The sequence below is a fragment of the Melanotaenia boesemani genome, chromosome 8 (assembly GCF_017639745.1).
Source record: "Melanotaenia boesemani isolate fMelBoe1 chromosome 8, fMelBoe1.pri, whole genome shotgun sequence".
Lineage (NCBI taxonomy): Eukaryota > Metazoa > Chordata > Actinopteri > Atheriniformes > Melanotaeniidae > Melanotaenia > Melanotaenia boesemani.
The window spans coordinates 383,957-408,937 of NC_055689.1; the positions used below are offsets into that span (position 1 = coordinate 383,957).

Consider the following 24,981-nt stretch of genomic DNA (forward strand, 5'->3'; position numbering starts at 1 on the left):
AAGCACTAAGCCTTGGAAGTCTTTGTGGACAAACAACTGGAGGTCAACATTTCTTCTTTCCATAATGCAATGGAAAGTTTATCTAATGACGCAGGATTTCAACTACCAGTGTGCTTTGTCTGTGGAGAGGATGGAGAGCAGGATAAGCAGTGTTAAAGTTGTTAAGATAAATAAAATGTCAAAATAAAACCAGTGTCATCACTACTCATAAAGATGCTCACTGAAGAAATCTGAGACCTGTTCTGTTTATGATGGAAGAGGTTATTCTATGAGAGGAAATCTGAAACCTTTCAATAAGCATAAAAATGACAGAAAGTAGTACAACTGTCTGATTTCAACCAGGACTGAATTAAGGCTTTTAGAGAAGAGATGCTACCCGAGAACGGAGTGTTATTAAAAACCTGCTAAAAGCCAGTGTGGATGCTGGTACGTTGCCCGGTGAAAGCAAACACCAGTGAACATGTAATAGATTTGCAGTATGTGGTTAGTTTTGATGTCCCACTTTCATTGCAGGAGGTCTCAGCTGACATGACATGATATATGCTAGACTTTCAGACCCCTGTTATTTAGCCTAGAGCAGTGGTTCTCAACTGGTCTGACTTCGACACCCACCATTCCCCCTTCCCTACCAAGCAGAAACCTCCGGCAGTAAAATGTGAAGCCTATGCGGAAGAAATTGCAGTTCCCCCCCTCATCCACTAGGGGCTCCACAACAGAGTAAATCCCCATAGACTCCCAAGTTAAAAAGACCAACTTCACAGCAGAAATAAACATGTTTAAAGCCTGGTACAAAAATCCATTTTAGGATTAATAGGTCAAGTTTACCTTCATGGCAACTGTGAGGGGGGTGAATTTTTTTCTAACTCATCCGTTTGGATGTTATTTAATCTTGAAATTCAGCATAATTAGGGGCGTGTCCTATGCGTCCTAGGCGTGTGTTCTATACTGTAGTCGTTGCATCGCCTCAGGAAGTCCAGGAAGTAAACCCGGATGGTCTGGACGATCTCCATCCGCTTGTCCCGGCTGGAGAGTGCAGCACAACCACAGCTTTTAGTCGCCTAACAGTGCGCCTTAGTTGTAGCCCGCCTACCTCCGTTAACTGTTCAGCTACCGTTGCTCTGGGTTAGCATTAATTAGCTCCTAGCTACAGGCAGCTCGGAGTTTGATGGTTGTCAATCATCCACCCCCACCTTCACAGTCCCACTCTCAGCTCCACCTCTTTGCCCATTTTTGGATTTTCTGGGAATGACGACACGCGTGACGCTGCCAAGATGGCGACCGTGGGAACGCTCAACAAGCTTAAATTCAGCTCTTCAGAAACCTACGGGCGATGTCACGGAGGCTCTGCTCATCTTATATATACAGTCTATGTTCCCTACAAGGCATCTTTGAGGACCAAACATGTCCTTTCTGCTTATTTTGTGTTTTTGATTCTCAATACCTGCTTCTGTTAAAAGGCTAATTGTATGAAACGTGACCAGGATTTTTCTATTATTATTATGTTTTAAATTCCATGATCACCATAATTGATTTTTGAGTATAGACCATCCTCAGTTTTCGAAACTGATCAAATAACCTGCACATCGGCAACATTCATGGGTGGCAAAAAGATCAACGAAGCAGGCGTACTGCTACCGACTCAGCTGCTACAGCTAGCTGTTCATGTTAAAAATAATAATGCTACATTCTTTGGATGTTCCAGTCCACATCCCAGGATGGGATTGTATTTTCCAGACTGCTGCTGACCCTGAACGACGACTAAACGTGTTGCTGCCGCCAGACTAGATAACTGGAAACTGTCAGGGACTCTCAGCTGTATAGCAGCACTTTGTTGGCGGGGAGTTTATAGAAAATTTAGTCTGCGTCCCGGGACCAGACACTTGATGTTAGCCTGTTGCTAACGGACATGTAACTGAGGCTAACTGTGTCTTTCCCTGGGTAAAAGACAAGCCGTTGTCCCCAGCCTATGTCCCGTCCATCTTCCTGTTTGTCTGCACTCCTGAGAGAAGTAGCTAAAGGAGGATCTGGAAAAGTTAGAATGGTAAATGGTCTGTACTTACATAGTGCGTTTATCCAAAGCTCTTTACATGTACATCATATTCACCCATTCACACACACATTCTCACACTGATGGCGGAAGCTGCCATGCAAGGCCCTCACCACGACCCATCAGGAGCAATTAGGGGTTTGGTGTCTTGCTCAGGGACACCTCGACATGAGCTCTCTAGACCAGGATCGAACTGGCAGCCCTTGGGCTACAGGACAACCACTCTACCCACTGAACCATGCCGCCCCATAGAAAGACAACAACAAGCAGAAAAGAGAAGGGAACAAATTATTAACTCAGGTTTTTTCTTTTTTCGTTATTATCATTATTGTTATTATTATAATTAATAATAAACTAAGCCGACAATCATCAGGAGTACCTTAAATAAATAAATAGGTAAGTAATGTAGATCCTTTAAGATGTTAGATTCAGACCAGGCCCGCTTATGCATTCATTCATTCAATTGTATAACTTTAGCCAGTCTAATCTAAAAAATCTTGAAAGTAGGAAATAGTAGTGTATTTTAAGATATGTGGCTAACCTGACAGATTTTATACATCGGTGCTACGACCAAAACCAAACATTTACCCCCTCCACCTTATCCAAGGCCAATAGACAATGACAAATGAGGATTTACCTGGAGCTGGAGCTATTTCACCACCGGGAAACGACTCAGCAGATGTTCTGATCTCTATAGATAAGAAACTAAGTAGTTTTCACTCGTGTTTGAGCCTGGTAGAAATTCTCCACACAGAGTTCCTGGTATTATGTGAATCACAGGAATTCAGCCAGAAGCAGGTGAAAACCCTGCCTGCAAAGAACTCTGGCCTCAGAGAGTCGGTAAAATCCCTCACCGAGGGCTTGACCCGTCTCTCGGAGGAAAATAAGAAGATGAAGGAAACGGTGATCGATCTATAGGCGTGGATCATGAGAGAGAACCTGGTATTTGCAGAGATCCTAGAGCAGATGAAGGAGGACCCCAAGACCATGGTGAAAAACTTCATCTAGATTCACCTGAAGCTCCTGGAGGAAATTGTAAAAAACATAACCTTTCACAGAGTCCATCGTTTGGGCGGGAAGAAATCTGGGGCCAGCCCATTGTAGCCAAGTTCGTCAGCTTCAAATAGAAGGAGCAGGTGATGAACCAGGGCCGCGAATTGAAGGGAACGAACTTCGGAGTAAACGACCAATATCCGAGAGAGATTCTGGACTGACGAAGAGTCCTGTTTCCCATGAGGAGAAAATCCATCACCTTGGAATGTGCGTGGAGCTGGTACAAGGGAAAAGAGGTTAAAGATTTTCAATCGGCTGCAGGAGATGAAGGCAGACATCGTCCTCTTCCAGGAAACTCATTTATCAAACTCAACAATAGATCTTCCAACAGCCCAGTTTCCACATGTGTACTCAGCTTGTCATAATTCTAGTCAAAGAGGAGCAGCAACTCTTATTAATAGAAGGTTAAAGTCTGACATTGAGAATACAATCACAGATCCAGAAGCCATATTTATAATAGTTACATTATCTATTAAAAATGTTTTGTTTTTTGTTTATTTTTAAACCTGTCCTGTCCAGCATCATAGCAGCAAAATGATAATCTGGTTGCTGTATCGTGCTGAACAAATTTGCTCTGCCAAGGGGAGGCCTATGGGTAAGGCTCCTCTTGATAATCTGATTAATTTATTTATTTATTTATTTATTTACTTTGAATCATGGAATCTATGTAATCTTGCTGGACCTGACCGGAGGGGACAGAAAAAGATGGAAAATAGCAAAAAGAAGTAAAACGGAAAGAAGAAAGAGGAGACAATCTATTCAAAATGTTATCTACTGCAAATATAGCTGGTCCACATCTTGATGACCCTCCTTCTTTCACTCCCTCTTCGCCTCACTCTATGGTCACTCAGATAACACATTAATTATAGGAGGTGATTTTAACATTACACTAGACAAACAAAGTACCACAGGAGCTCATCGAGTCTGGAAATCCTCAGAAACTGTAAAACATGAAGGATTTTGGTCTCTGTGATGCTTGGTGCTCTCACCATCCCACACTAAGAGAATACACCTTCTTCTCTTCAGTTCACCATTCCTATTCTAGATTAGATTATTTCTTAACTAGCAGCTCGCTGATGAATGACATGTCAGAAATCAGAATCCATCCTATTAGCATTAGTGATCACGCACCAGTATCATTCACTCTGAGAAGTAAGAGCAATAAACCAGCAACTAGAAACTGGAGATTTAATACGTCATTACTTAAAGATCCTGACTTTATCAGCTACTTCAAAAGAGAATGGTCCTTATATCTAGAAAACAACAACTTGCCAGAAACTTCAGCGTGTGTTCTTTGGGAAGCAGGAAAAGCAGTAATGAGAGGGAAAATAATTTCCTTTTCTTCTCATAAGAAAAAGAAGGAAACTTTGAGAATTTCAGAGTTAGAATAAAAGGTTGTAAAGAGTTGTTGCAAACTGACCAATCTACTTACTTCTGCCTCTCCATTCTATCGCGTGATAAATAAGCCAAGATTTTACAACAGCCTCTTTAAAAAGGGAAAACATTTTCCACTGCAACAATATCACACAGAGCTCTAGCTTTGGAGAATATACCCCAGAGAATTAAAGAAAAGGGTTTGACTTAATCTGAAGACTTTGAGTTGCATATAAAAATTGATGAATGTAAATATAATCAAAGAATAAATAAATATTCAGTTATTTTCAGGGAAGTTTTACTTTGCTGCCGTGCGGACACTTCCTGCTTTGCTCTCCTTTCTGCTTGCATTTTCTTCTTTTTTTTCTTCTTTTTTCTTATCTTTACCAGCAAGAAATTTAGGAACAAGGACTCCTGGTCACTTATAAATCACTGGAACGAATATATTTTTTGATAAATTTAGTTGATTGCCATCGGAGAACTAGTGGAATGATGTCTCCTAACCCTGCAGTATCAGTGAGCTGCACTGAGTGTGAGCAACTTTCTTTGAGGATAACACAGCTGGAGAGGAGGATTGAAACACTGCAAGACATTCGTGTGAATGAAGAACTTATTGACTGTTGTAGCTTCTGTACAAGCTACTGAGTTGTCAAATGGACTAAGTCAAGTCTTCATACGCGAGGCCATGTCGGTTGTGGAGCCTCCCGCTACAGACCTGGCTGATACACTTCCTTGGATGTGTTCAAATGACACTGGAATAGCTGGGAAAATCCCAAACTGGACCATCAGACATCAGACCCTGGCCAGAACCTGGTCTGATGTTGTTCGTCGCAGAGGTAAATCCAACAGGAAATTTAAAGCTCCAGCACTCACTCCACCACCTGAAGTCTCACTGCATAATAAATATGATGTGCTGACTCATATTAAAATGAATGATGATGAATGTAAGGATCTATAAAAACTCAAGAAATAGCCCTAAAACTCAGCCCAGGGCTAACCAGATCAGGAGGAGAGGCCAAAATTCCACAAACAGGAGGACTAGAGAAGCTATCGGCGCCTCCACACAAAAACAAATAGACACAATTCTGATTGGAGACTCTATAACACAGCATGTGAGGATGGCAAAGACGGAAAATCTAACACTTTTTGATCCATCACTCAGGGAACTGATAGAGATCTTTAGACCATTCTGTCTTCACATCCAGATGGTATGAAGATTATTGTCCACACAGGATCTTTTGATATTCTGAGGAGGAAAACTGGCTCCGAGATCCTGAAGAAAGACTTTTCTCTGCTGTTGGAGAGACTGTGTCAGTTTGGAGCACCATGTCTACATTTCAGGACCCATTCCTACAGCGGGTAAAGGAATTGAACTTTTCAGTAGACTTCTTGGCCTGAACACATGGTTATCAAATGCATGTATCACCCATGGGATAAAGTTCATTGATAACTTCAATATCTTGTGGAGCTGTAAGAAACGATTCAGACCTGATGGTGTGCATCCAAGTCTAACTGGATGCAGATTACTTGGTGCACACTTGCGTCATGCTGTTGGGACGGCAAACCCAAACATGATTGTTACGACCCCAGGGTCGTAATCTGGCTAATGATTATTGCAAACAGCTGGGGCTCGTTGAAATTGCAAAGGTCCTGATTCCTCCTTTTGGACTGGCTGATTTTGGTGCCACCCACTATCCCTCCCGTTGATTGGCGCTACATCCAGCCAATCATCATGCAGCTTAGGGAAGTCCTGGAGATAAAGCACAGCTGCGTGGATCATTCTGGAGGGAGAGGCAAGACTTTGTGGCTTGTCTCCCCTGACATTCGGAGGGAGAGGCAAGACTTTGTGGCTTGTCTCCCCTCACATTCGGAGGGAGAGGCAAGACTTTGTGGCTTGTCTCCCCTGACATTCGGAGGGAGAGGCAAGACTTTGTGGCTTGCCTCCCCTGACATTCGGAGGGAGAAGCAAGACTTTGTGGCTTGTCTCCCCTGACATTCGGAGGGAGAAGCAAGACTTTGTGGCTTGTCTCCCCTGACATTCGGAGGGAGAAGCAAGACTTTGTGGCTTGTCTCCCCTCACATTCAGAGGGAGAGGCTGGGCCATGTGGGCTGCCTCCCCTCACCTTCGGAGGGAGAGGCTGGGCCATGTGGGTTGCCTCCCCTCACCTTCGGAGGGTGAAGTTAGACTCCATGTGCTGCTTCCCCTCACCTTAGACCATCCGGGCAGACGTATGGTAGCGTTGTGGTTTGTGTGATTGGTTTGTGTGCGAGCGGTGCTAATTGGTAGCCTTTTGTTTGTCGGACTATTTGAATGTGTGTAGCAGGATGGATCCTACCGGTTTGTTGTCCCTAGTAGGGGACGGTAAAATAGTCCATGAAGGTTTGGCTTACCTCCGTGTTCCCCGTGGGGAACGTTCTGGGCACAAGCTGGGTTTGAGCAGCTCTACCCATTGGTGTGTTCTGTCCTATTTTCACTTTGAGTTAAAGTTTGGGTTTTGTGTTGGGCTAGGTTTAGGTTATGTGTTCTGAATTGCTCACACTTAGTTTAATGGGACTGCTGCCTTTTGCTATTAAGTTATCACACCAAATTAAGAGCACCCTTTTGTTTTAATTTGAGATGGTTTACTTGGTGTATAGTTTCTGATTTAACTTTTGTCTGTTTCTTTCAGCAGTTCCACTAACCCCAACACTTGGATTGACTTTAACTTCCTGCTTTATCCCCTTTGATTTTATTCCTCCACAATAAAATGACGTTTTCCACCTTCACAACTGTCTGCTTCTGTCCTTTACGTTACGTCCCTCTCATACCCCTATATTGGGTCGTAACATAACGTCCTCCTCCAAAAGGGTGGACTCAGCCATTTTGTCTTGTGGACATGAGTAAGAGATGTTTTGAAAAGACTTCCTTTCGGCTACTTCTGGTGAAGAGTGGTGCCGATTGGAGGGTTCACTCTGTTCTGGAAACTGGCACCCGGAAGCTGCTATGGCGATGACTCCGGAGGGAGTGTGTGTGTGTGATGGAGGTGGTAACCTGGACTTTTGGGCCGCGGCTTTTGCAGGGCGCTCTGGCTTAGGGGTTACCCTTTGTGAGGAGGATGTAACTCTCGGGAGTCGGGAGGGTGAAGCAGGAAAGTGCCTGTAGTTCTCCCCTGTTGCACCGCCACTTGTTCTGACACCCTGGTGGGGGTGACGGAGGTGGGCGGTTGTGTGTGTGTGTGTGAAAGCTGCATGTGGGGGTGAACTCTCCATCGGCCCCTTTTGGCTTTGTGGTGGCTGGATGGTTTGCGTTTTGTTCGTTGTTTGTGTGGGGGCGGCCTCTTTGCTGGAGTTTGTGTGTTTTGTACACTTGGTGGTGGCCGTGAATTCCCCTACAGTGTTGCAGAAGTTTTGGTGGCATTGCTTACTGGGTGTTCGCTGTGCTATATTTATACACTCAGTTTAGTTTAAGCTTTGCTACACTTCGGTTTGTGTTCTGCCATTGTGGTTATCTTTTGTTTAGTTAGGTGTTGGGCTAGTTTAGTGTTTTGTTTGTGACGACGGTCACATTAGTTTATGGAACTGCTGCTCTTTTGTTTGGTTTGGTTTTCACACCAAGTTCTGTACATTCTTTTGGTTTCACTCGTGGGTTTTATACAGGGTTTTGTTAATTCCTTTCTATTTATTTCAGCAGTTTCTCTAACCCCAACACTTGGTTATTTCTTTGACAGGTTTTATTCTGCGTTTCACTGCTGTGCCAATAAAATGAGCTGGTTACACCTTTTACAACTGTCCCAATGTTATTTTTTTTTGTTACACCCAATCATACCCCTGAGTTGGGTCGTAACAATGATGTACATATAAGAGGACACAGCAGAGAGTCGATCAACTCCCAGCTCTCCCCCCTCACCAGACCCTCTTCTCCACATCACCCAAGGTCTTCAAAGGATGTCTCTATCCCAGACCGGACCCCAGCGACCACCATCTACCAAGAACCACAGGGACCAGAGTCCAGACTAAACATGGAGAAGCAGCATTTAGCTGTTATGCTGCATGTGATGTTGTCTTGGCAACCACTTCTGGGATCTTCAGCTGCTTCCCCAGGTCAACTTTAAACTCCCAGTCACGCGCCGTTGCCAACAGGCCAGGAGAGGTATTTCGGGAAGCCGCTCCAGGCTTCTCCCCAGCTCTGATGAAAGTGATGGTGTTCCTAACTGGGCGAAGGCTCTTGCTGTGGTTGATTCCACTGCAGATAGCATCCGCTACGGCCTTCAAAAATTGGTCATGTATCCAGCGGTAGCGCCCTTCACCCAGGGCTCTCAGACAGCAGCTGAAGATGTGCTCCAGGGTTCCTCTTTTCTGGCAGAGGGTGCAAGTTGGTGTCTCCACCTTCCCCCAGGTAAAGCGTTTAGATGGACTAGGCAGCACATTGTAGACTGCCTGAATGACGAATTTTATGCGATGGGGTTCAGCTTTCCACAGCTTCAGTTTCCTGTTCTTAGCTGGCAGGAGGAACCCGGTGTGTCTTCTGCTGCATCCTGGTCCAGACAACTGCTGCTCACTGGGTTTAATTTATCTCTCATTTGTATTTATTGTCTTTTGAAAACAAAACAAGATAAATTAACTGTAAAACTTCTACAGTGTCTGTTTTTCAAGTATAATATTTACTATCAGAGTCTTTCTGCCACTGTGTGAGGTTTTATTTTTATAACTTTCTTTTTAAAAGGACAGCCTTACTACAGTTGTACGCTAGTTTAAAAGAGGAAGTGGTCTACTAGGCTGAAATCATATTAGCAGAATAGTGGGTGGTAAAGGTTAATTTTAGGATGTTTAGCAAGCCACTGACAAGATCTATCTCAGACACTTCTATAGGAAAGTAGAGATGATTTTCTCTGTTTCTGTTTCTATCCTCAACAACATGGAAAATTTCTTAATTTGTTCAGGTGTCATCTGAGCTAGCTGCTGCTGCTGTGTTACCTTCAGGTGTCATTGTCTGAGCTAGCTGCTGCTGCTGTGTTGCCATCAGGTGTCATTGTCTGAGCTAGCTGCTGCTGCTGTGTTACCTTCAGGTGTCGTTGTCTGAGCTAGCTGCTGCTGGTGTGTTGCCACCAGGTGTCGTCTTCTGAGCTAGCTGCTGCTGCTGTGTTGCTTTCAGGTGTCGTTGTCTGAGCTAGCTGCTGCTGCTGTGTTGCCATCAGGTGTCGTTGTCTGAGCTAGCTGCTGCTGCTGTGTTACCTTCAGGTGTCATTGTCTGAGCTAGCTGCTGCTGCTGTGTTGCCTTCAGGTGTCATTGTCTGAGCTAGCTGCTGCTGCTGTGTTGCCTTCAGGTGTCATTGTCTGAGCTAGCTGCTGCTGCTGTGTTACCTTCAGGTGTCGTTGTCTGAGCTAGCTGCTGCTGGTGTGTTGCTTTCAGGTGTCGTTGTCTGAGCTAGCTGCTGCTGGTGTGTTGCCACCAGGTGTCGTCTTCTGAGCTAGCTGCTGCTGCTGTGTTGCTTTCGGGTGTCGTTGTCTAAGCTAGCTGCTGCTGCTGTGTTGCCATCAGGTGTCGTTGTCTGAGCTAGCTGCTGCTGCTGTGTTACCTTCAGGTGTCGTTGTCTGAGCTAGCTGCTGCTGGTGTGTTGCCTTCAGGTGTCGTTGTCTGAGCTAGCTGCTGCTGCTGTGTTACCTTCAGGTGTCGTTGTCTGAGCTAGCTGCTGCTGGTGTGTTGCCTTCAGTTGTCGTTGTCTGAGCTAGCTGCTGCTGCTGTGTTGCCACCAGGTGTCGTCTTCTGAGTTAGCTGCTTTCATACGTGGTCCTGGATCTGTGTGGAAGCAACCTCAGCCTGAACAGTAATGCCACATTTCATCCCACTTCAATGTCACAGAAGTGAGACAATCCATGTGACCTTGTGCTCCGAAGCTTGCTCCCATCTCGTCCCGGATCCCTGCTGCATCAATCCTACCATCTGGCTGAACCTCTTCTCCTCTACTCCAGCTTGCACCTCCTCAAGGATCAGTGCCCTCCTCTCTTTCCCTTGTGCCCTACCATAGTGAGGTGTTCTACTGCTACCCAAAGCAGCTCTTCCCTGTGCCACTGTACCCACCAGCACCCTTTGCCGTAGCCTTGACTCTGCAACGCCCACAGCCTTGGATGCTCTCCACTTACATCCCTTCCTAAGGTCAATCCCAGCCTGGGCACCCTTTGGGTCACTGGACTCCCGGTATTGAAGCAGCTCTATCGACTGAGTGACCATAAACTCCCCGATCAGGCTGCTGATAGGGAGCTTCAGCTTGTTGGTGTGCCCATACAGGGCGATGCTGCTCAGGCTTCTTGGCAACCTCAGCCACCTGTGCAGAAACCTGCTGACCCTCATCTCGAAGCCTTCCACCATTAGGGACTTTGTAGACCAGTAGGGGCCAAAGGATCCGAGGAAGGATACCATGCTGGTAAATCCAGGATTTGAACTTGCCAGGGAGACCAGACTTGTCCACCATAGCTAGCCTGGTCTCCAGCTCTTGGTTGGTTGCTTGTGTTTAATTTAATGTAGCACAAATACCATCACAAGTCTAAAAATGCAAATAATGTTCAATTTAAAGACTGTACTTCCAGGCCTTCGCCATTCATTTCCTATGGAAGAGGTGAAAATCGCTGTCCTCCTCCAGCCAAGAGACAGTGGACATTCATGCATGTGAAATGTTGCGCTCGTTCACAACACAAGAAAACAGAAAAATGTTCAATCTTCATCGCTTCATTGCATGGCACCACAACCAACCAGCGAGGGTTTCACTGACTGACCAATGAGGTGATAGCAGGCTACACAGAGCAGTCTGCAAACACTTCCAACATGGAGGAAAAGATCATTCTAGCTGCGTCTGACTTTCCTAGAGTTTACCATACTTCACTCAGAGATTATAGAGATTTAAATAAAAGGCATCCGTTTAGTGCCAGGGTGATATTATCTGAACGCAGGTCCTGGATTTATCTGGATCAGCCTTGAGGACCACCATCAGATGATGATTTTCACCATGCTGTTTCTTTTTTTGTAAAACAGGATGAACCCAGGGTTGTCTTTCTCTTTGGTTCAGTAGACTAAGCAGCAAGATTTCTGTCAATTCGAGCAAAATCTTCTGACTCTTCATACTTCATGCCTCGTCTGTCATGGACTGCTTAGAAAATGTCAAAATTCCCTCCAATATCAAAACCAATCAGATTTCTTGAAGAAAAGTGATCCGAGAGCGCGATCTAAGAGCATGATGTGAGACACTGCCACCATCACTGCTGTTTGTCGCATCCCGTGTGTTGGGTTTCACCTGTGTGGTGATAAGTTTCACATGTCGTTGTCATTGGCTGCCTCCTGTGTGTTGAGCCCGTTAGGATGCTGTTGCACCAGGCTGATTAACAGAGAAACAGCTGCAGGTTGAAATGATGGTAAGGATTAAAAACTTGGTCTAGGAGGTCATTCAGCTCAGTGTGGGAAGAAATGTTGGTTGAAAGTATAATAGAATCGGAAGGTTGTAAAAGAGAATCACACATCATGAGGACATTAAACGTAAGCAATCAGTAGAAGTAGAAAATACAGTACTAACTGTGATTATTTCAGCTCTCTGGGATTTGTCCCACATCATTTACAGGCAAATACCACAGGAATTTACCTCAAGGGGCATGTGTTACAGCACAACAGGATGAGTTTTAAACTAAACTTACACAAGTGACCATGTTGTTAAGGTAAAATACTTCAACAATATGACACACAGATACAACATTAACATTAATTTAATTGTGTAAAGATCATCCCCCAATTGTCTTAAGCATCAATAAGGCAGAATCAATGTTGCCATTTAAGTGGCTCTATTATGCTAATTTTAAGGCAAATATATTTTAATATATGACTCCACAAGGGAAACGTAAACCTAGCATTTTTCACAAACCCCTTCATTTATTTATATGGATCCTCTCTGTAGGCCCTGACTCTGCCATAAAAAAAGCAGAATGAGACTCTTCCACCCTGAGCCCCGCCTCATCCTGCTGCAGGCTGCCTCTAATTGGTTACCAGCCAGGAGTAGATGTTGGGAACATGCACTGTTTTTGTCATAGAAACACCAGCAGAACCGAAATGATATAAATACTCTGCTTCAATGCCAACACAAAATATATGTACATGTTCCAGACCGAATCAGACTCTGAAAACGAGAGTAAGCAACTGATCAGCCCACAGAGACTCAGCAACCCGCAGCGACTCGGCAACCCGCAGCGACTCGACAACCCGCAGCAACTTGGTAACCCGCAGAGACCCAGCAAACCGCAGCAACTCAGCAACCCGCAGCAACTAGGCAACCCACAGAGACTCAGCAAACCGCAGAGACTCAGCAAACCGCAGAGACTCGGCAACCTGCAGCGACTCTGCAACCCGCAGCATCTAGGCAACCTGCAGCAACTTGGTAACCCGCAGAGACCCAGCAACCCACAGCAACTCAGCAACCCGCAGCGACTCGACAACCCACAGCATCTAGGCAACCCACAGAGACTCAGCAAACCGCAGAGACTCAGCAACCTGCAAAGACCCAGCAACCTGCAGCGACTCGGCAACCCGCAGTGACTCAACAACCCGCAGCGACTCAACAACCCACAGCGACTCAGCAACCTGCAGCAAGGAATGCAGCAGGATGGATCTGTTTCCTAAATACTCTGCTTACCAGCTACAGTCCAATATAACATTATTTGTCATCCTTCACTTGCCTTATATACTTGTACTGTTGCTGTTAATAGGAAAATTTACCACGATGCCAACAGAGATGGAAAGAAATAAATAATTGTTACATTGTTAGCTGTATTGCTAGACACTCCATGTACATCTGTTGTTCCACGTGGCTAATCAGCTGGGTGTTTTTAGCCTGGTTGTTATGTTTGTAGCATGTCCATCTACAGTGTTGATCGCTGACTTTCTGCTCATCATTACAGGTGTGTTACCCGCTGGTGGAGAACAGGTAAAGTGTGGGTTAATTCTTTTAGATGACCGGTGTTCAAATACTATCAAAATAAAACAGACAACTTATTCGGTTTTATTTACCGCTTGTGGCTCAGGATTGAAAACACAGTCCCTGATTGTGGGAACAGACCCTCCTTTCAGCCAAAGCCTGGTACCAAATCCCTTGTTGTACCGACCCTCATTCATCCAGCAGTCTTTGGTGAAGTGCTGGTAACAAGTACAAATGTTGGTGCAACTCTGTGGCTGGCTCCCAAAAACAACCTCTATCCACTGCTGTCTGACCGTTGTTCCCTTTGGCAATTAGAATAAATGCAGCTTTCCCTCACAACCGAAGAAGGCAGCACATTTCATGTACAGGACAATTCAAAGTGCTTTACATAAAACATTAACAGCATTACAGATGGTGCAAGCAAAGCATTCAGAAGTAGTAAAAGGCAGCAACAAATAACAAGAATCAGAATAAAATCATAAACTACATTAAAATGATTAAAAGCAGACCAGTAAAAGTCAGCAGCAAATTTCCTGCAGAGACGATGAGAACAGAAACATTTCATCTGGATTTAAAGTTTCCTTTACTTGCTGCTCCAGGTTTAGTCTGGACCCTGGTCTGGACTAAGGTCTGGACTCTAGTCTGGATTCTGGTCTGGACTAGTTAACCAGAGTCTCTGGATCTCAGAGCTCTGCTAGGTTTATATTCTCTGAACATATAACAGATGGATTCTGGACCTGAACCGTTCTGGGATGTAAACCATCAGAAGGGTTTAAATCTGTTCTGTGACTGACTGAAAACCAGTATAAACTGGAAGCCAGTTTAAACTGAAACCAGTATAAAGATTTTATAACTGGTGTGATGTGTTGAGATCTCTCAGTCCTGGTTAAAACTCCAGCAACAGCATCTGGATGAGCTGCAGATAATTACTGGTCTTACTGGGAAGTCCTGTTAAAGACCAGTACAGTAATTCAGTCTACTGGAGATGGATGCTTGGAGAAGGTTCTCCTGGTCTTACTGGGAGACAAAATTTTTATTCCTGTTGATGTTTCTGAGCTGGTAAAAAGCTTCTTAGTGAAGCTTTGATGTGGCTGCTGAAAGTCAGATCTGAGTCTATCAACACTCCCAGGTTACCAACTTGGTCGGTGGTTTTAAGAGCCCGAGTCTCCAGGTGTTTACCAATGCTGACCCTCTTCTCTTTCTTCCAAACAGAATCATCTCAGATTTATCTTCATTTAATTGTAGAAAATTCTATTTCATCCAGGTGTTTATTTGCTCCAGACTCTGACACAATAAGTCTATTGGACTGCAGTCATCTGGTGACAGAGACACATAAAGTTGTGTATCATCTGCATAACTTTGATAAATAATGCTATAGTTCTGTAATATTTTACCCAAAGGGAACATATACAAGTTGAACAGAAGAGGTCCAAGGATTGACCCCTGGGGGACTCCACAAGTCATGGCCACTCGCTCAGATTCATAGCTGCCGATCGTAACAAAATAACTCTGGCCTTCTAAATAGGACCTGAACCAGTTAAGGACCGCTCCAGAAAGTCCAACCCAGTTTTCCAGCCTGAAAACAGGATTCTGTGATCTACAGTATTAACCGCAGCACTGAGATCCAACAGAACCAGGACTGGTACTAGACCAGAACCAGGACTGATACTAGACCAGAACCAGGACTAATACTAAACGAGAACCAGGACTGGTACTAGACCAGAACCAGGACTAATACTAGACCAGAACCAGGAGTGATACTAGACCAGAACCAGGACTGATACAGGACCAGAATCAGGCATGTTCCACTTTGACCAGAGCTGTTTCAGGGCTGTGAAACAAAAAGCATTTCTGGTGTGACATGTTGACACTAAAAACGTTGTGGTGTCCATGGTGTCTTCCGCCTTACGCTGAACAGTTAAAATGGGTGTGCCTTCTTCTGAATGTGCACATTCTGGTAAAGATGACCAAACACGGCTGAAAACAAAAGGTGACAGAGCCTTCACAGCAGTGGCTCTAACCTTCGAGACTCGAGACTCGGGCTCTTAAAATCACCAACCAAGTTCGTAACCTGGGAGTGTTGATAGACTCAGACCTGACTTTCAGCAGCCACATCAAAGCTTCACTAAGAAGCTTTTTACCAGCTCAGAAACATCAACAGAATTAAAAGTTTAGTCTCCCAGAAAGACCAAGAGAAACTCATCCATGCATTCATCTCCAGTAGACTGGATTACTGTACTTCCTGCTTTGCTGCCGTGCGGACGCTTCCTGCTCTGCTCTCCTTTCTGCTTGCATTTTTCTTCTTTTTTTCTTCTTTTTTCTTATCTTTACCGGCAAGAAATTTAGGAACAAGGACTCCTGGTCACTTATAAATCACTGGAACGAATATATTTTTTGATAAATTTAGTTGATTTCCATCGGAGAACTAGTGGAACGATGTCTCCTAACCCTGCAGTATCAGTGAGCTGCACTGAGTGTGAGCAACTTTCTTTGAGGATAACACAGCTGGAGAAGAGGATTGAAACACTGCAAGACATTCGTGTGAATGAAGAATTTATTGACTCTGTAGTAGCTTCTGTACATGCTACTGAGTTGTCAAATGGATTGAGTCACATCTTCATACGCGAAGGCATGTCGAATGTGGAGCCTCCCGCTACAGACCTGGCTGATACACTTCCCTGGATGTGTTCAAATGACATTGGAATAGCTGAGGAAAATCCCAAACCGGACCATCAGACTGATTTCTCCTTCTGGAACACTGTTGGTGCCAGACCAAAGTCCTCAACCCCGGCCAGAACCTGGTCTGATGTTGTTCGTCGCAGAGGTAAATCCAGCAGGAAATTTAAAGCTCCAGCACTCACTCCACCACCTGAAGTCTCACTGCATAATAAATATGATGTGTTGAGTCATATTAAAATGAATGATGATGAATGTAATGCAAGGATTTATCAAAATTCAAGAAATAGCCCTAAAACTCAGCCCAGGGCTAACCAGACCAGGAGGAGAGGCCAAAATCCCACAAACAGGAGGACTAGAGAAGCTATCGGCACCTCCACACAAAAACAAATAGACACAATTCTGATTGGGGACTCTATAACACAGCATGTGAGAATGGCAAAGACGGAAAATTTAACACTTTTTGATACATCAGTCAAGGAACTGACAGAGATGTTGCCGACCATTCTGTCTTCACATCCAGATGGTATGAAGATTATTGTCCACACAGGGTCTTTTGATATTCTGAGGAGGAAAATTGGCTCTGAGATCCTTAAAAAAGACTTTTCTCTGCTGTTGGAGAGACTGTGTCAGTTGGGAGCACACCATGTTTACATTTCAGGACCCATTCCTACAGCAGGTAAAGGAATTGAACTTTTCAGTAGACTTCTTGGCCTGAACACATGGTTATCAAACGCATGTATCACCCATGAGATAAAGTTCATTGATAACTTCAGTATCTTGTGGAACTGTAAGGAGCGATTCAGACCTGATGGTGTGCATCCAAATCTAACTGGATGCAGATTACTTAGTGCACACTTGCGTCATGCTGTTGGGACGGCAAACCCAAACATGAGTGTACAGATAAGAGCGAAGGACACAGCAGAGAAGCGATCAACTGCCAGCTCTCCCCCCTCACCAGACCCTCTTCTCCACATCACCCAAGGTCTTAAAAGAATGTCTCTATCCAGGTCTGAACCCCAGCGACCACCATCTACCAAGAAATACAGGGCTCCCCCTCCTCCCCCTCCTCATCCTCCTATTAGATCATCTGTCCTGACCGAGCAGGGCATGGGAGGAGGTTCCCAGAGCAGCAGAATTCACAACAAAGATAACATGCCATGATGCGTTCAGGGTCCTTGCTGTAGTTTTGCTACTACTGACAGCTGTTCTGAGATCAAGCCTGGACCCAGTAGGATTCCTGTGTTAGTTTGTAAAATAAGGAATCGAACACGGTCAGCTTGTGGGGTGAATCGATCTAATCTGTTAACTGTACCTTGTATAACTCAGAATACAACAGAGACCAGTGTAAACTTCATAAAGCTAGCTGTACTAAATGTTAGATCTCTGTCCAACAAGTCACTGTTAGTTAATGACTTCATCATTTCTCACAGTTTAGATTTTCTTTTTCTGACAGAAACATGGTTAACAGAAGACACAAGTGCTACAGTTCTTAATGAAACAGCACCCCCTCATTTTAGTTTCATGAATAAATGTCGAAACGGGAGGAAAGGGGGAGGAGAAGCTGCCTTATTTAAAGATTCATTCCAGTGTAAAGAAATGTCATTTGGTGATTTTACTTCTTTTGAATATCTTAGTTTTATTTTAAGGGGCATTCCTAAAATCCTATTTCTAATCATCTACAGACGTCCAGGACACTGTGTAAATTTTATTGATGAATTTTCTGAATTATTGTCGGTTATCTCTACTGATTTTAACCATTTCATCTTAACTGGGGATTTTAACATTCACATAGATAACATGACGGATGGTAATGTCAAGGAATTTTGTTCCATATTGGACATGTTTGGTTTGTGGCAACATGTTAAACAACCGACCCACATTCGAGGTCACATTCTGGACCTGGTTATTTCAAAGGGTGTTGATATTTCTTCTGTTGCGGTCACTGACTTGGCCTTGTCTGACCATTTTTGTATTTTGTTTGATTTACTGATCACTCAGAATGTTCAACCAACCTGCTTCTCCATTAGGAAGAGGTACATTAATGAAAGAACAAGTGCTAAGTTTGTGGAGGCCATAGCTATGTTACCAACAACCAGTGCAGAGTCAGTTGATAGACTCCTGGATAATTTCAATCTGAAAATCTTGAATGTAATGGATGCTGTTGCACCGATAAGAATCAAGAGCAACTTGAGCAAACAGAAAACACCATGGAGAAACACCACTGTGGTTACCAGCCTAAAAAGAGAATGCAGAAAAACTGAGCGGAAATGGCGGAAAAATAAACTTCAAATTTACTATGAGCTGTACAAACAAAGCCTGCGTAACTATAACAATGAGCTGTGCAAGGCCAGAGAGCTGCATTTATCTGAAATGATTAACAGGAATGTCAACAATTCTCGCACTCTGTTTGCTATGATTGAAAAACTTACAAATCCTCCTAAACAGATAAGCCCTGAGCTCCTTTCCACTGAGAAATGCAACCAATTTGCAAACTTTTTTAGCCAAAAAATTAAAACAATTAGGCAAAATATTAATTCCACACAGTCAAACAAGAAAATTAGTCTGTGTCTAAAACCCGGAAATAATTCTGATGTCATGTCACAATTTAAAATGGTGAATTTAAAAGTCCTACAAGAAACAGTTTGGCATTTGAAATCAACAACATGCACTCTGGACATGATACCATCCGACTTTTTAAAAACAGTTTTTACCTCAGTAGAAAGTGATCTCCTACTGATAGTTAACAGCTCGCTGGCATCAGGCATTTTTCCCAAGTCACTAAAGATAGCTGCTATTAAGCCTCCTAAAGAAAAGGACTCTAGACGCCTCTATAATGAACAACTATAGACCTGTCTCTAACCTCTCTTTTATTTCCAAGATTATTGAGAAAGTTGTATTTCACCAGCTTCATGACTTTTTAAATGAAAGTGGAAATCTTGATAAATTTCAGTCCGGCTTCCGACCTCATCACAGCACTGAAACAGCTCTGGTCAAAGTGTTAAATGACATTAGGTTGAATACCGATTCTGGTCAAGTATCAGTCCTGGTTCTGTTGGATCTCAGTGCTGCGTTTGATACTGTAGATCACAGAATCCTGTTGCACAGGCTGGAAAACTGGGTTGGACTTTCTGGAGCGGTCCTTAACTGGTTCAGGTCCTATTTAGAAGGCCGGAGTTATTTTGTTACGATCGGCAGCTATGAATCCGAGCGAGTGGCCATGACTTGTGGAGTCCCCCAGGGGTCAGTCCTTGGACCTCTTCTGTTCAACTTGTATATGCTAACTTGTAATATGTAAATATTACAAAACTATAGCATTAGTTATCAAAGTTATGCAGATGATACACAACTTTATGTGTCTCTGTCACCAGATGACTGCAGTCCAATAGACTTAATGTGTCAGTGTCTGGAGCAAATAAACACCTGGATGAGGGAGAATTTCCTACAATTAAATGAAGACAAAACTGAGATTATTCTGTTTGGTAGCAAAGAGAAGAGGGTCAGCATTGGCAAACACCTGGAGACTCGGGCTCTTAAAATTACCAACCAAGTTCGTAACCTGGGAGTGTTGATAGACTCAGATCTGACTTTCAGCAGCCATATCAAAGCTGTCACTAAAACAGCTTTTTACCAGCTCAGAAACATCAACAGAATTAAAAGTTTAGTCTCCCAGAAAGACCAAGAGAAACTCATCCATGCATTCATCTCCAGTAGACTGGATTACTGTAATGGTCTTTTAACAGGACTTCCTAAAAAGAGCATTAAACATCTGCAGCTCATCCAGAACGCTGCTGCTAGAGTTTTAACCAGGACTAAGAGATCTGAACACATCACACCAGTTTTAAAATCTTTACACTGGCTTCCAGTCAGTCACAGAATAGATTTTTAAACCCTTCTGATTGTTTACAAATCCCAGAATGGTTTAGGCCCAGAATACATCTGTGATATGTTCAGAGAATATAAACCTAGCAGAGCTCTTAGATCCAAAGACTCTGGTCAACTAGTCCAGACCAGAGTCCAGACTAAACATGGAGAAGCAGCATTTAGCTGTTATGCTGCAAACAAATGGAACAAACTGCCAGTGGAGATTAAACTTTCCCCAAATGTAGACATTTTTAAATCCAGGTTAAAAACTTTTCTTTTCTCATGTGCCTATGCATGAAATCTGCACGGTAACTTTTTTTTTTTTTTTTAACTTATCTTGCTTTTAATCATTTTAATGTAATTTATTATTTTATTGTGATTATGTGTTGATTATGTGTTGATGCCTTTTACTATTCTAAATATCTGTAATGTCTTTGTTTTATGTAAAGCACTTTGAATTGTCCTGTACATGAAATGTGCTATACAAATAAACTGCCTTGCCTTGCCTTGCCTACTGTAATGGTCTTTTAACAGGACTTCCTAAAAAGAGCATTAAACATCTGCAGCTCATCCAGAACGCTGCTGCTAGAGTTTTAACCAGGACTAAGAGATCTGAACACATCACACCAGTTTTGAAATCTTTACACTGGCTTCCAGTCAGTCACAGAATAGATTTTAAAACCCTTCTGCTTGTTTACAAATCCCAGAATGGTTTAGGCCCAGAATACATCTGTGTTATGTTCAGAGAATATAAACCTAGCAGAGCTCTTAGATCCAAAGACTCTGGTCAACTAGTCCAGACCAGAGTCCAGACTAAACATGGAGAAGCAGCATTTAGCTGTTATGCTGCAAACAAATGGAACAAACTGCCAGTGGAGATTAAACTTTCCCCAAATGTAGACATTTTTAAATCCAGGTTAAAAACATTTCTTTTCTCATGCGCCTATGCATGAAATCTACACGGTAACTTTTTAACTTATCTTGTAAGTCTTGTCTTGTCTTGTAACTTATTATTTTATTGTGATTATGTGTTGATGCCTTTTACTATTCTAAATATCTGTAATGTCTTTGTTTTATGTAAAGCACTTTGAATTGTCCTGTACATGAAATGTGCTATACAAATAAACTGCCTTGCCTTGCCTTGCCTAACCCGTCCTCCCAGCCTGAGATCTGCAGACTCTGTGATCTCCTTTAATAGCAGCTAAAAACACACCTTTTTTATTGTGTTATTTTGTTTTGTACATGTTCCTCTACATGTCCAGGGTTAACAGTAACTGCGAGCACTCAGACTTAACAAATAATGCATACTTTACAAGCCATTGATAATACCAACAGATAACAGCTGTGCAAAGAATCTCACCTAGGATCATAAACAGTCATAAAATCCAAGAGGAATCCCTCTAAAAGAAAGTCATCTCAGTCAACTGATACACACATTGTTTTAGTGTTCAAATCGCCCTCATAATCTTTTCCATAAATGCCTACATGCGCTTTGTTTGTATGTGTGTGAGTGCGTGTGTGTAATTGTGTGTGAACTACTATAAGGTGTGTTTTAATTTCCTGTTATACTCTGGTGTGTGAAGGCTTTTACATTTTGGTTTTAATATGCAGAATTTGCTTTTATTATGTAAAGCACTTTGTGTTGCTCTGTGCATGAAAAGGGCTGTATAAATAACATTTGATTTGGTGCTTTGTGCTTTTACCATGTTTTTTTTTTTTTTTATTGTTTCTACTAACCCCTTTCCCGGCTGGGATGTGTGCAGTACATTACACTAGGGTAATGTATCTTTTGGTCCTTTTTGGGTGGACTCTGTGAGTACTAATTGCATCTACAGTATGGTTGGGAGTTACTCCTGCTGTGAACCTCAAGGTTCAAGAATCTTTATTATCCCATGAGAGTAATTTGTTGTACAGCCAGCCGTAAAAACAATCAGTCACAAACACACAAATAACAATAAATATTTAAAAGGACTGTGATAAAATAATAAATAAAAAATTAAAACTACTTATTCAGTAGAGCGATGGCTGCAGGGACAAAAGTGTGACCTGTCCTACATTTTGATAGGAAGTACCTGCACCCCGACGGAAGCAGCAAAAACTCATGAGCTAACAGGTGGCTTTGGTCTGCAAGGATTAACCGAGCCTCTGGTTTGATGCAGGGCTGAAAGGTCATTCAGGGAGATCTCTGCAATTTTCCCACATAGTCTAACAATCCCCTGCAATCTATTCATGTTCTTGAGAGAAAGGAGCCGTACCAACAGATAAAAGAGAAGGTTAAAAGTGATTCGATAAAACAAGAATAAGACATTTGCATAAAAGTCCTGTCAACATTAAAACTACGAAGCTTCCGATAAAAATACATGCTGGTGAGCTTCCTGCACACAGTGTCCACATGAAGGTCAAAGGTCAGCCTGTCATCCAGGTGGGTGTCCAGGTATTTGTAAGTGTTCACCAGCTCTACTTCCTGGTTCTCAGTCCTGACAGGAGAGATTTTCGGAGGATTCTTCCGAAAGTCGATGCATATTTCTTTTGTTTTGCTGATACTGATATTTAAGAAGGATGACCTGCACCAGTCGGTGAATTCTTCCACAACAGGTCCGTGATCAGCAAGGACACCATAACCGAGTCATCCACAAATTTAATAACGTTACGACCTACGTGTTGGCTGCGACACTCATTTGTATATAAAACAAATAATAAAGGTGAGAGGGCGCAGCCATGTGGGGATCCAGTGGAAGAGGTGAGGGTGTCTAACAGAACACCATCAACTCTCACCCGTTGTGGTAACTCTGTGAAAAAGTCGACCAGGCAGGCAACAAGACCAGAGTCAATGTTAAGGAAGTTTCCTAATCTTACTGCTAAAACGTGCGGCTTAATACAGTTAAGAGCAGAATAAAAAACAAATAAAAGATGAGCGAAGGACCTGCTCCCTCAGGATGGATTAAAACTAAATTCAGCAGGGTGCGTGCAGCATCCTCAACACCTCTGCCTGACCTGTAAGCAAACTGCAGTGGGTCCAGATGATCCTGGACCCAGTCAGGAGGGATTCCTTAACAATTTTTTCAAAAGACTTCATGACCAGAGAAGTTAGAGCAACAGGTCTGAAGTCGTTAGGAGTTTTGGGAGACGCAGGTTTGGGTACTGGAACAATGATGGAATCTTTCCAGAGTGAAGGGACTTTATGAAGCTGGAGGGATGTTGAAAAAATAAAACTAAATATATCTGCCAGCTGGACAGTACAGTTTTTGAGGACCCGACTTCCAGCGCCATCAGGACCAGGACTTTTCCACTCCTTAACTCCACGGAAAAGTTTAACAATGTTGCTCCTTTCCACAGCAACACTGCTCTGAGAAGAGACAATATTACTAAAAACAGACAATTCTTCACTAAAAACATAGACATTAAAACAAACGGTAAAAAAAGACTATTCAGTTCCATTGGAAAGCATCAGGTCAGACCTTCCATTTAGGGAGACATGACATTTTTTCTGGTGGCACCCCATCATGGATTTCACCCCCTCCCATGCAGGGCGAGAGCTGCCTGCACTTAGCATACTCTCCACCTTGTCCTTTGGTTAATTATATTTCACTCTGATTTTTGACACTTTTTGTCACCCATGGCTTGTTGTTTCAGAAAAAAGAAATTTCTTTCTGTGGTATGATAGAAGCCTCACAAAAAAAAAAATATATAAGAAGAGACAACATCAGTTAGTTCGTCAAGATCTACACACACTTCTTTGAACAAGTCCCAGTCTGTGTCATGGAAACAGTCCTGAAGACAAAGAATTGATTCCTCAGACCAAACCAGAACCAAACTCTTCCCGGATATTATCCAAACAGGTCTCTCCAGGAAGGATCGGCACTAGGAGCACAAGCTGCCCGTTACAAGGAAGTGCAGAAGATCCGGTGGTGTACACCAGAGGCTGAAGCAGGAGGGCTGCTTCAGATGCTGCTTCCCACCATCATGTTGGCAAATGTCCAGTCACTCTGCAGCAAAATTGACAACCTTCAGGCTAATGTCAAGTATCTGGCAGAGTATAAAAGCCCTGGTCAAGGTTAAAGGTTAATGACTTGCAGTCTGACTATGAGATTGATGGCTTTGGAGAGCCCATCATCTGGACAGAGACTCCACAGTGACAGGCAAATCTATTGGTGGAGGTTTATGTCTTTACATGAATAAAAAGCGTTGTAATAAAATCATTATCAAGGAGACCTTGTGTACTCCCGACATCAAACTATTCTCTGTGTCATTACATTGGTTCTTTCTGCCGAGGGAATTCCCGCAGCTTTTTATTACACTTGTTTACATCCATTTCAAGGCTAACGTTGAGCTAGCTGTTCAGGCTATGGTGAGGACCGTTCAGCGGCTTCAGGGAATCTCTAACAATTCTCTGAACTTTGTTACTCAACTTACAAGATGCTTGGATCTGTGTTATGGAACTGTGAAAGATGCTTACAAATTCCTGAGCAGGGCTCTACTTTGCTTGTCGGACCATAATGTTGTTTATTTAGTTCCATCCTATAGATCTGTCCTGAGGACATACAAGCCGGAACGACGTTTAGTTCTAATTTGGTCAGAGGACTCAGTCCCCCACCTTCAGGACTGTTCTAGCTGTACTTAAAAAGATGTGTTTAAAGATGCAGCACTGGCCTGGGTAAATTGGTTTAATTCTAGGAAATTGTGAGGGACCGAGGCCAAGGATGAAGAGAGCACAGGAGGTTTTTTAAAGAAAAAGTCTTTTGACATTTAATTTTACAAAAAAACAACAAAAATACAAATTCCTAAGTAAAAGTTCTGGGCCCATAAAAGAGATCAACTAAACAGAACATCAACATAAGGAACTGAAAACTAACTGACCTAACAAACTGACACACAAGGGAAACTATATACACTGGCTGATCAGACCATTTTGACACAAGAGGGAAATACATAACATAACCATCTTCATCTAACTTAATAAACTTAATTCACAACAGAACTTAAACCATTTAGATTCATAACTCATTAGGGAAACAGAAATCTAAATAATCATATTTC

General features: G+C 43.0%; 2 protein-coding genes across 3 annotated transcripts in view; both read right to left on the reverse strand.

Annotated features, from left to right (window-relative positions):
- The window catches only part of st3gal3b (ST3 beta-galactoside alpha-2,3-sialyltransferase 3b), a 203,563-nt gene that overhangs the window by 171,807 nt on the left and 6,775 nt on the right, over positions 1–24,981 (reverse strand). The window lies entirely within an intron of this gene.
- On the reverse strand, positions 8,495–10,908 carry LOC121644290. Its single transcript, XM_041992142.1, has 2 exons — positions 10,335–10,908; positions 8,495–8,890 (listed from the first exon to the last, which is right to left on the reverse strand). The coding sequence occupies exons 1-2, from the start codon at positions 10,869–10,871 to the stop codon at positions 8,495–8,497; spliced, it is 933 nt and encodes a 310-aa protein (XP_041848076.1). The 5' UTR covers positions 10,872–10,908.